General features: G+C 39.1%; 1 protein-coding gene across 1 annotated transcript in view; it reads left to right on the top strand.

The window, feature by feature from the left end:
• Positions 1-12,885, top strand: part of LOC110966685 (alpha-2-macroglobulin-like) — a 54,729-nt gene that overhangs the window by 21,438 nt on the left and 20,406 nt on the right. Inside the window, exons 9-15 of the mRNA XM_022216124.2 lie at positions 460-595; positions 707-816; positions 890-1,042; positions 1,944-2,162; positions 6,488-6,551; positions 7,256-7,401; positions 7,731-7,880. Coding sequence (XP_022071816.2) covers positions 460-595; positions 707-816; positions 890-1,042; positions 1,944-2,162; positions 6,488-6,551; positions 7,256-7,401; positions 7,731-7,880 — 978 coding nt within the window. The remainder of the gene's footprint in view (positions 1-459; positions 596-706; positions 817-889; positions 1,043-1,943; positions 2,163-6,487; positions 6,552-7,255; positions 7,402-7,730; positions 7,881-12,885) is intronic.

Raw genomic sequence — 12,885 nt, 5'->3', positions numbered from 1 at the left:
ATAGTTTTCAATCTTTTATAGAGGTACCATCATTTTTGTCCAGGCCTGTTTCATTAGTTTGTTTTTTAAAATAATTATGTTAATCAACAATTCAAAAGTAATGGCTGTTTTTGATTATTTAATTTTCAATAAATTTTTATTTATTGTTGCTTTTGTGAGTTTCAAGTGATTTCAGTGAGAATTGTGAGTTTTTCCTTCTTTAACTGAGGGGTACCAACAATTTTGTCCACGTGTGTATATCTGCGCTGCCATTATCTCTCTTGGACTTGTTTTGTGGCTCTTATCCAAGTTGTTTTCTCCTGACTCAGATGTATTTTGAATACAAGCGTCTGCTAAGTGAAACTGTAGAAAAGATGCCAAGTACAGTATTTTTTGTAACTTGTCTGAGGTTCAATACGGAAAAGTAGTGATGACTCACATTCATGTAATGTTAATGTAATTACTTTTTGTACTTTCCAGACAAACAAGAATGGCTGTGCCACTTTTACCTTCAAGATTTCCTCTTTCAAACATCTGCTTCAAAGTTTTGGTTATGGCAGACATATGGGAGAAGAAAAATTAATTTTCCGTGCCAAAGTGACAGAGGAGGGAACAGGCAAGTCTCAAGTTAGCCTCGAAACTCGGGAGTTATATTTCCAAAATGAATATACCAAAGGTTTAAGCAGTGTTGCAATCACATTGTGAAATATGGAAGCTTTTTTAACAGGTATTTCACGCTCACAAGAGAAAGCAACAAAAATTTCACCTGTTGTTACAAAGCTGTCTTTTATTGATACACCCAAGACGTACAAGCCAGGATCAACTGTGGAAGTAAAAGTAAGTGCAAGATAGATGTGATTTTATGAAAGCCATGCACTTTCTCAATGATTCAGCTTTGTATTTCCAACAGGTTAAAGTGGCTCACTACAATGATACACCAATCCCTGACAAAGTGGTCTACCTGCTTTACGGTGAAAGTCAACAGTCCATAACAACTGACAGTGATGGTGTTGCAGCTTTCTCACTGAACACAACCAACCTCTCTGGGACCATCAAACTCAAAGTATGTCCGATATTCTACGTTATGTCTGTGAACCAAACCTTTCAGTCACCTCAGTACAGTTTGAAGATGATGATGGCACAGCTTCATTATACTGCATCTGCTTTGGTCACTTTTTGTTAGAAGTTTTGATGAATGTGGATTCAAACCAGGAGTTGAGCAAATGTAGGTTATTTTTAAAAACTCAATCTGATAATGTATTCATTTTAAAATGTGTTATATTTCTCTGATGCAGCCGCCTCTCTCTGTCTTTAGTCAGCAGACTGTGTACCACCCACAGTGCTACTGATTCACCTGATTTACCATCACCTGTATTTTCCTCTTTAAGACTGGAGGATACATGCTGAAAAGTTTTCTTTCATTTAAACACATGTAAAACATAAATAATCAAAAGTATTTCATCAAATTTTGACACTGACCCTGATTCAAACCATATCAATAGATCACTAATTGGGATGGATGCTTTTAAAACTGCAGCTGATTTGTTCTAAAATACATCCCTTAATTATACCAACTCATACTGTACACAGTGCCTTCAGATTGTACTGAGGTCATTGAATCATCCAGTAGCTGTACCTGCTTTACCCTACTGGAGTGTATTCAAGTTGACTTTGGACAAGGGAAGGAGCGTATCCTGGAGAAATAGTTCTGTAGTTTCATTGCAGAATGTCTTTCTTCTGATTGTTCGATATATAGAAAAGGTATCTAGATATAAAGTAATGCTAAATTAATTTAGACTTAGAGAGTACTTCTAACACTCTATGACCAAATTCTGTCTTTATCATAAATTTTACCTTCTATTGCACTTTAGTAAAGGAACATAATATGTTTGTGTCGACGCAACACTCACACAAGGAATAAATAAGATGAAGTTTGTTTAAAGTGCTTTTTCCGTACGTTTCAGGCTCAGCTTAAACCTAAATTACGCTCATGGTTCAGACAACATGATGATGTCGTAGCTCGCACCGTAATCAGGTCTACTTCTTCATCCCATGTTGAAGCGGTCAACTCTTTAGAGGTGAAGAAGAAAGATGAGAAACTTCGCTGTCACATTAAAGAGACCATCTTCATTAAATACACCATACTTGGACAGGGCGAGGACTCTGTGGATGTGATGCATTTGGTGAGTGAGTGTCTATTTTTAACCATGCTAGCAGCTGAGCCTCCAGGAAGGCAACATCAGTCTGTTGGACTTTATCTAAACTGCCATCATGACATTACTTTAACTCTTTGATAATAATAATAATAATAATAATAATAACTTTATTTATAAAGCACCGTTTATACAAGAATGCCCCTCATAGTGCTTCACAATCATAAAATACAAACATTAAAGTGAACTAAAACATCACTATCATAGTGAATATATATAAAAGGAGGAAATACAATAATAAAAACAACAAACAAAAATGCAATAAACAGTTTAAAAAGAAAAGTATTTAAGAACAAATAAAACAAAATAAAATAATCAAAGACCTAACTATAAGCCTTAACAAATAAAAAGGTTTTAAGCCTGGTCTTAAAAAGAGAGAGGTTATCAGCCTCTCGAACTGAAGGTGGGAGCTGGTTCCACAAGAAAGGAGCCTGGTAGCTTGAGGCTCTGCCTCCAATTCTGTTTTTTAAAATTCTAGGAATCTCCAATAAGCCAGAATGCTGGGAACGAAGTGTTCTGTGGGGATGGTATGGTGTTATCATGTCTTTAATATATGATGTGGCTAGGTCATTAAGTGCTTTGTATGTGAGAAGAATTTCTTCTCACATACATAAGAATCAACTCTGGATTTTACAGGGAGCCAATGAAAAGAAGCCAATATGGGAGAAACATGATCTCTTCTGCTAGTTCTTGTCAGTACACGTGCTGCAGCATTTTGGATTAGCTGGAGGCTTTTCAAGGAGTTATTGGGACATCCTGAAAATAGAGTTACAATAATCCAGTCTAGAAGTGATAAATGCATGGACAAGCTTCTCAGCATCTCTCTGAGCCAACATGTTCCTAATTTTAGCAATATTCCGTAGATGAAAAAAAGGCAATCTTGGTGACATGTTTAATATGTGAATTAAAGGATAAATCCTGATCAAAAATAACTCCAAGATTCCTCACAGTGGTACTTGAGGCCAGAGTAACGCTGTCTAAGGTAACTATGTGGTCAGATAATCTATTTCTAAGGTGTTTAGGACCGAATATAATAATTTCAGTTTTGTTTGGATTGAGGAGTAAATAATTAGAAGTCATCCAAGTATTAATGCCATTAAGACATGCTTGGAGTTTGAGTACGTGATTGGTTCTGTCTGGCTTCATAGATAAATAGATCTGAGTGTCGTCTGCATAGCAATGAAAATTAATGTCGTGCCTCCTAATGACATTGTCTAAAGGAAGCATGTATAAAGTAAAGAGTAAGGGTCCTAACACAGAGCACTGTGGAACTCCATGATAAACTGTGGTATACATTGAAGAGGAATCGTTAATATGGACAAATTGTTGTCGGTTTGATAAATATGACCTAAACCAGCCAAGGGCTGTTCCTTTAATGCCAAAGGCATGTTCCAGTCTTTGTAATAGGATCTGATGATCAATATTATCAAATGCAGTGCTGAGATCTAACAGGACAAGCATAGAAACAAGTCCTTTGTCTGAAGCCATGTGAAGATCATTAGTGACTCTCATCAAGGCTGTTTCTATACTATGATGAATTTTAAATCCAGACTGAAATTCCTCATACCGGCCATAGGAATGTAAATGTTCACCTAATTGACTCAAGGATTTTAGATAGAAATGGGAGGTTGGATACTGGTCTATAGTTGGCTAAGTCGCCAGGATCCAGAGTAGGCTTTTTAAGGAGGGGGGTTGATAACAGCCACCTTAAAAGCCTGCAGCACGTAACCTGTTGCTAAGGATAAGTTCATCAGGTCCAGCGTGAACGGGCCAATGATCGGAAAAACATCCTTATACAGTCTCGTCGGGATTGAATCTAACAAACATGTCGAAGGTTTAGCTGAGGCGAATAATGAAGTCAGTTCAGAGAGATTTATAGGAGAGAAACAGTCCAAAGATCCCACAGCCTCCTCTGAGGCCACTGTTATTGATGATACAGCTGAGGCTATATAAGGTGTCAAATTGATTTTGTCCCTAATAGTCAGAATTTTATTAGTGAAGAAATTCATAAAATCATCACTACTGAGTGTCGGAGGGATACAGGGCTTTACAGTGCTGTGACTCTTTGTCAGCCTGGCAACAGTACTGAAAAGGAAACTAGGGTTTTTTGTCACGACTTAGCGGGTCGGACCCGAGCAGAGAGCCACACTACCAAGGCTGGTTGGAATGAGAACGTGCTTTATTGTGAAGGAGTGAATAGTGGCTCGGTGGGGGGAAACCAGGGTGCAGGAGCGGGGAGCGGCTGATGTAGTGGGGGGCTTGGCCAGGTGGGTCTGCAGGCTCCGGGAGGTGACGAGCAGCAGGCTTGCTGCTGTGGGTCTCCGGGTGGTTGGGAGGGAAGCAGGTCGGGGGGTCCAGGCAGGAACGGGGGATCCAGGCAGGAACGGGGGGTCCAGTGAGGGGGAAACCGGTGACGAATGGGTTGAGGAGAGCCGTAGGGGAAGGAGGACGGCGGGGATCCCGGACAGCTGGATCTAGGCGAGGGGCAGGAGAAAACAACGTAAGAGAATTGGCAAACTCAACAGATCTTACAGGAGGCTAGAGAGCGAACTGACTGTGGGGTCTTTGTTCAACAATCTGGCAGGGAGTGGAAGGATGAGCTGGTTCTTATTGCAGGTTGTGTAATCAGTAGAATGTCCATCAGCTGTCCGGGAGCCGTCGAGGTGGTTGATTGCCTGAGTGGAGTCAGCTGGGAAGCTGAACTCCACTCAGGCGCCGAGCTGCAGAGGAAGAGACAGGGGCAGAGGAGCGGACGGGAGACTGAAGGGAGACACAGAAACCGAGGAACAGAGAGAGAGAGGAGAGCATGAGTGGGAGAGGAGCAGATGGGAAAAGGGGTATTTGGGATGTCAGGTGGGAAGGACGGGGGGTGAGGAGGGAGCCGTGACATTTTTCTTGTTATCCTCTATTAATGATGAAAAATACGCAGTTCAAGTATCACGGAGAGCTTTTTTATATATTAATAAACTCTCTTTCCAGGCTTGATGAAACACTTTTAATTTAGTTGAAAACCATTTCCTTTCAAGTTTTCGTGATGCCCGCTTTAATAAACGTAATTGTGTATTATACCAGGGAGCTCTCCTTCTCTGAACCACCACCCTCTTTTTTAGTGGGGCAACAGCGTCAAGTGTCGTACGCAGTGAGGTTGCAACAATATCAGCAAGATAATCAGCCTGTGTAGGAGCAACGCTGCAATGACTGCTCTCAACTGGATTGGCATTAGATATAGAAGTAAATAGCGATGAAATGTTTTCCCTGAACTTGTTGACAGTGTTGTCAGACAGACATCTACTGTACTGATGTGCACTGTCGGTCAGGAGACACCCATTTTCCATGTATTTGGGTCACTTTTGAGCCATGTTGCACAAACAAAAGGGTTAAAGCTGAATGTCTCAACTGCTGTTGGATGAACTGCCATGACGTTTGGTGCAAACATTCATGTTCCCTGATTGATAGATCTGATCACTTTAATGAAGAATGGACCTGTTTAAAAAGCAGCCCACATGGGGGTGACATCTCTGAAGTCAAACTGTACAAAAGTCTATGAAAAATGATCCTGCTTCTCCCATTGTTGAGTAAACATGTTCCTAATGGATTTATGATCTCAGTCACTATTTTCAAGATTTTGAATGTAGTAGCATGTTTTCTTTGCAAAATATGGTCCCATTTAGAGTAGAAAAGACAATGAAGCAGGATATGTTCTAGTGTGGGGCTACCTTGTGACTGACAGTTTGCTCATGTATCACTGTTTGTAATGTCTTCAGTGTTCTCAGTCTGATCCACCAGTCGCTCGTCACATCAAGTTTCAAAAGACCAATAGGGTGACCGTCTAATTCCCCAAGAGGCATCAAAACAGTAACCCACAAATCAATGGGTGATGACACAGTGCCCTCATCTATCTTTAAAATACGCTCACGCTCATGGATTTTCTATCAATTCTTGGCTGTAGTTGGCTTTCAGTGCTAATTAACAAAAGTTAGCCTGTTGAAACACGATTGAAAAGGTGCATTTGCTTGTGAACAGAGCCACTATCATGGTTGGGGTCTATTTGTCTCACTGAATTTGTCGAGATAACCAACAGCTTGATGAAAATTTAAACAATAAATCAACTTGTCATAGCTGCTGTTGCTGCTGCAATGCATTTTAGTCACTATCGGACCTTTGATATTCTATATGTCTAATTTCTAAATATTCTGATGATAAATCAAATCAGCTGGCACTGAAATCTGCTTTTTTAAAAAGGTTTTACAGTGAGGTAACAATTCTTTGAACCGTTGCTGTTTTTATTTTTCCAGGTATTATCTAGAGGAGCCATCGTCATGCAAGGATCCAAAAAGGTTGACTTGCAGAATCAACGAGGTATTGACAACTTTAATAATGACTATGGCTGCCGATGTGTGTCCATACAGACCCAGCTCATTCTGCAGAAGCACTTTCTGTTGTTTGTGAATTGCTTTTGAATCGGAGACTAGAATATTCTGACATCTACAGGTATAAAGTAAATCTGTTTAAAGTCTGTTCTGAAATAGGCATTTCTAATCTTTAAGTGGCAATCTTCAAGATTTTTATTTAAACAGATAAGTTAAGCAGCTATCTATCACTGATAGATGGTCCAGTGGTGATGGAGCCTCTTTCCAAATATCGCAAAGCATTGTAGTATTTCTATATTTGCAGTGTTACTAACTGGATGTCTGTGGCAACATTCCCAGAAAAGATGTGGAATTAAGTTGCTGCTAATGCAAACTGAACACTTTCTACTGCTGCAATTTCACATTAAAAGCATTTAATGGGCAAAACACAAGTTAATTGTAATCATTAAGTAGTGACAAGAAATGCAATGTGTCCGCAATTCTTCTTTTAAAAAAATGCACCCACAAAACTTTATTTTGAGCATTTTTAGACAGTGGATTTGTTTGAAATATTGCAGGGAATGATGGAACAAGATCAGACATGGTGAGCTGTTGGAAATAAGTTGCAAGGAACTGAAATGTCTAATTCCTGGCCTTCTCTGTGTGTGGACAAATACATTTTAGATGGTGAATAACTGTTTGTTTTTGTTTCAGTGAATCGGGGCCAAGTGTCCTTTCATTTGACAGTTTCTCCAGAGATGGCACCAGATATTCAGGTAGTGGCTTATGCTGTCCTTCCTGGTGGGAAAGTATTCCAACACAGTGCTGACTTCTCCACTGAGAAATGCTTCAGTCACAAGGTTAGTAGATGACATGCGATACATCAGGTTAACATTTGGCTCTTTATGTGACAGTGTCTTGATATGATGAAGTTTAGGAAACTACTTATTGCACAAAAATATCAGATCTATGAAAACTGTTTTGTGATGGATACTCCAATGTTCTTGTGTTTATTTCAGTCATATCATTTCTGTTTGTAGTACACATAATTTGACAAACAACACTCCAAAAATATGGTTCTTAGTTGTCTATAACCTTTTATTTTGAACCTGTCAACTGTGGCTGAGGTCAGATGATCAACTAGAATGTATCGGTTTACAGCTGTGCATTTGTGCGCTTTGTGTTTCAGGTGTCGCTGGAGTTTTCACCACCGTCAGCTGTTCCAGGAGAGGACATCAACATGCAGGTGACAGCCCAGCCAGACTCTCTGTGTGGTGTGAGTGTTGTGGACCAAAGTGTCCTCATCCAGGAGCCAGGGAAGACTCTCGATGCTACAAAGGTAACTGCTGGAATCCGTAAAGACAAATAGTAATAACAAGAAAAGCACTCGGAGAGCGCATACCTCCGCCATGCCGTTTGTCTGTCCGTCTGTGTGTGTGTCTGTGTGTGTGACACACACACAGACGGACAGACAAACAAACTCCGGTGATTACATAACCTCCTGGCGGAGGTAAAAATGATAACATGATGACAAACTAATACAGATAAAGGAAATTAAGTTCCTTAAATCACATGACTCACAGCACATTATTGACCTTAAAATGCATGAATCAAAGTGTGAATTGCTGTGAAACTACTTAGTAAGAGATCTAAGGACTGTGTGACAAGTATTTGATAAGTCTTGTTTTAGACCCTGTCCCCTGTTTGGAGATGGTTGTTCCATTTTCACATACACCGATCAACCACAACATTCAAACCACTGACAGGTAAAGTGAACAACATTGATCATGTTGGTACTTTGAGATGTTCTCCTGGAAAACCTTGGATCCTGGCATCTATGTTGAGACTTAGACATCAAAATAAACGTTGTTTCAGAACAAGCACACTCCTTCATGCAAATGTAAATACCAAATGTCACCGACCTACCCCCACAGGAAAACACACCCACCACACTGCAAAAACATCAAACAATCAGGAACATCTCGAGGAACATGACAAAGACTTTGATTTGACCTCCATCTTCCAAGACCCCATTCTGATCAAGCATCAGCAGGATGCAGTGGAACAAGTTTGATTCCCAGATGCCCCAGTGCACAACCCAGAGCACCTGTAGCAACTCATAATGTAATAACGGCTCATAATGTAATAACGGCTCATAATGTAATAATTTAAATGTAATAAAAGCTCAAAATGTAATAATCGGCTCATACTGTAATAAAATCATGAGCGCATAACGTAATAATGTCTTTGCGCATAATGTAATAATGTAAAAATGTATTACATTATTAGCCTTACTTGTGCTGCTCATATTGTAATAACAGCTCATAATGTAATAATAGCTCATTTTGTGAGATAAATGTTGCATTATCATCATTTAGTTCTCAAATAAAGGTGCAAATAAAGCAAAAGGCATTTTAGCACATTAAAATTCACACATTTCTTGTGTTTTAGCTAGCAGATATTTCTTGTGTTTTAGCTAGCAGATATTTCTTGTGTTTTAGCTCGCAGATATTTCTTGTGCATTAAGATGATGTTGATTTTGTCTCCTGTGTTAACTGAGTGATGTGCTATGGATTTTTTAAAATCTGTTTTAGGACATGCTCTCTTAGTAATCCTTCCCATAAATTAAACCAGTACTTCTAACTTTTTAATTAGTGGTTTTAATGTTTAGCTCAGCAGTTTTAATGCCTACCCACAGAAAATTTGTGCCCTCTCACAGAAAACAAGAATGGACACCTGACACAAAAAAGTGAAGTTTCATATTTATATATGTAAATTAATAGATTAAATTTTATGAGTATTTCACAAACTACCATGAGATTTGGTTGTAATATTTGATATGCTAACTGAATTCCAATGTTATTTTGTTTTATGTACATAGCAATACAGAGCACTTCTACTTTGCTGCAGGTGAAATCTCATGTACAAGCCCTGTGGAGGGCCAAAAAGAAAAGATGCCCGTCTACTTAAAAGTGTTTAGAAAACCACACAAAAAAATAGTTTTGTTGATATTTTTTTCCTACTTTATAGTGTAGCAGCTTATCATCAAGCAAGTTTACTCTGCTGCTATCAACCAGCAACCAGCAACACGTAGAGCTTCATCAAGGACCTTTGGGTGAGAATACTCTTTGTTATTAAATTATTTGTAGGGGTGCACATATCTCCTTTATTAAAAATAAAACAGTATTTACACTGATCTAGTGAAACTGATATTTAAAAAATGTCTGCATACCTCACCTCAATGTTTATTGAATCAGTGAATTTTGTTTCATTTACAGAAAAGGAACAATGAAAGTGGGCATGACAATCTTGGTGCTGTACACACTGGGCCTTTTGGTTAGTAGCATTCAAGGCCATGGAAATCGAGTGATGGATGATGAGACATATGATGTCATTGTTAAAGCACTTAGAGGAGAATTTCACATTCCTATAAAAGAAAGAACAAGGGTCCAATGCTCTGCCCTTGTTCGTCTCTGGAGGAATAAGGATCTGTTTGGGCTATCAGATGACAGCAAAACATTAATGTACAATGGGAAATTGGTTGCAAAAAAGACAAGCCTTAAAGGGATTGTGAAGACAGGGTTTGAAGAGACCAAGGGATGTGGTGCCAGAAAACTTAACGTGTACTTAAAAGATCAGTATTCCGGCATCAGTACAAGAAATGTGCAGAAGGTATTGGACAGGTCCAGGCGCTATCATCTTCACAGAGCTACCTTTCGAAATAAGGCCATTCCCAAGATTTTGCAGCACGATCAGGGCAAACAATTCAAAGGTGCAGTCCAGAAACTGATGGAATCATATAAGGTTAAAGTCATTCAGAGCTCTCCATATCACCCCCAGAGCCAAGGTAAAGTTGAAAGAACACACCGGGTGCTACGTCGTAAAATCATGTATGACTTTGTAAATTTCAAATGAGGAGGTGTTAACTGGGTAGCACATATTCCAGTTTATGCAAGAGTTTTGAATCTTGACAAAAAAGAAGTTCTCAACTGGATGTCTCCCTTTGAAGTGTATTATGGAAGGAAGAATAACATCAGGACTCATCACTTATCCAGCAATGCAGGTAATGCTAACCCCGACTCAGTTCCTGAAGACTTGGAACAGAACATGACTAAGTTTGAGGAAAACCGCAGGAAGATGCGAAGCAGGGCACTAAAGGCTACAGAACGTTGCATGAAACGCATAAATAAATTGAGGGAAAATCCACCATCATCAGTTTACAATTTACAGGACAAAGTGCTGGTTCGGATCAGCAAAGGTCCAAGATTCTCAAAACGATATGCTGTGGTACCAGGAATAGTTCTCCGAAGAAATGCAGACCTGTCAAAATACAAAGTCAAGTTCCAGATGCCAGGCAGCCCGGGCCATCAACATATCAAATGGTTCTCAGTGCGGGATGTGACAAGTGTCACAAGGGAGCAGGAGAAGCAGCGTTCCAAGCACAAGGCAAAAAAACATCGGCAGTTGTTACAGCCCATCACCCATGAAATGAGGTTGGAGTCCTTTGAATCACTGGGTTTCAGTACTCGTTTGGACCCTAATTCAGATGGCAACTGCCAGTTTGCAGCTATGGTGGACCAACTTGCCAAACTTGGAATTTCTCGGTCGACCGAAATTGGCTGCAGGCAAGAAATTGTATCAGACCTAATGCTTCACCCACATGCCATGAATGGAATACCAACCAACCCGGACTCTGACCATTATTCCAACCTGGACTCTGACCATCATTCCCACCCGGACTCTGACCATCACTCTGACCCTGAATCTAACTATCACTATATTGATCCTAACGATGACATGGTGTTGGGGCCGCCATCTGATGTCCCACATGGTGACCTCAACATATTACATCACACTGACCCTGATATTGTTCCTGCTGACACTCTGTTGGTTGTTAGCCCTAGCTTGCCTATGCTGATAGTGTCATCTATTATCCAGCATTGTCTGTTGATGGATATGACAATGCTGGGCACCTTCAACAGAGTTTACAACTTATTCAGAGAGCTAACCCTGCCATTCCTACCAAGAATTTATATACGTGATTCTTTGGTTGAATGTTTAAATATTGAGATGGATAAAGACTGCTGTATAAATATTAGCAGGTTATATAAAGCAGCTGGACGCAATAGTGGCCTTGCGTCCCAGATCAGGCAGCTCTTTAGCCAAAATACCAGGTGGTTTACCGCATGGATTGTTATTCAACACATATCCTGTGGGTGGTTCCATATAACCGACATATATTGGAAAAAATAATGTTTTCTTTCTTTACTTCTAAATCCCATTCACCTGTTAAGCCCCTGATCTGAGTGATCATGGGCATAGTGCCTGGCAAATGGAGCCCTGGACTGGATTTTTGTTGGCTAACTATAATTTATGATTATGTACTATTTGTGTATATTATTTAGTTAAATTACGACTTTTGTTTTTTACTTGGGTGTCCTGACAGGCTGTTTTTACAACTGAAGAACTTCTGATCTGGTTCATGTTTTGTATGTCTGTTCTATCAGTTTATAGTTTCACAAGTTTCAGAATAAGCCCCTGATCTGAGTGATCATGGGCACAGTGCCTGACAAATGGAGCCTTGTTGGCTAACTATAACTTATGATTATGTACTATTTATGTTCTATTTATGCATACTGTATTGTTTAGTTCAGTTGGGATTTTTCAGTTTTTACAACTGAAAAACTTCTGATCTGGTTCATGTTTTGTATGTCTGTTCTATCAGTTTATAGTTTCACAACTTTGAAAATAAAATAGAATGAATGAACATGTTGTGCTGCTTGCATCATGTATTTAATGTAAGTAGTAGGAAAATGTTTAAAAGCCTTTATTAAATTGGCATTAAAGACCAACAATGAAAAACAGCAACATTTTTTAAATGGATTTTTCAAAACATTAAAAAAAATTAGGAAAAAAGAGAAAAATAAAACAAAAAACAGCAACATTTTAACACTTCATCAGGCTGTATAGAAGGAAAGAGTGTTAACTTACTTATTTGAAAATAACTATCTTAAATGTGTTTTTAATGTAGAAGTTATTGTTCCATGCGTTTATTGTAGCAATAATAAACAAAGAAAATGCTCTTAAACTACACATACTACAGCCCCCTCCCTCTTTTCTAATTCATCCTATTAGTGTAGTGTAGTTTTGCAGAAATTATGTGATTCTGCTTACATACATAGAATCACAGAGGTGAAAGCATGTACTTTCACCCTGCAAGAATGGCAAAGATAAAAATGGTGATAATGCAAGACCTTTCTCACAGTATAAGGCATTGTTACATTATGAGCTGTTATTACATTATGAGCAGCACCAGTAAGGCTAATAATGTAATAAATTCTTAC

Source organism: Acanthochromis polyacanthus, chromosome 13 (genome assembly GCF_021347895.1).
Source record: "Acanthochromis polyacanthus isolate Apoly-LR-REF ecotype Palm Island chromosome 13, KAUST_Apoly_ChrSc, whole genome shotgun sequence".
Taxonomy (NCBI): Eukaryota; Metazoa; Chordata; class Actinopteri; family Pomacentridae; genus Acanthochromis; species Acanthochromis polyacanthus.
Note: the sequence above shows the minus strand (reverse complement) of the source record. Positions and strands in the feature narration are given on the sequence as shown.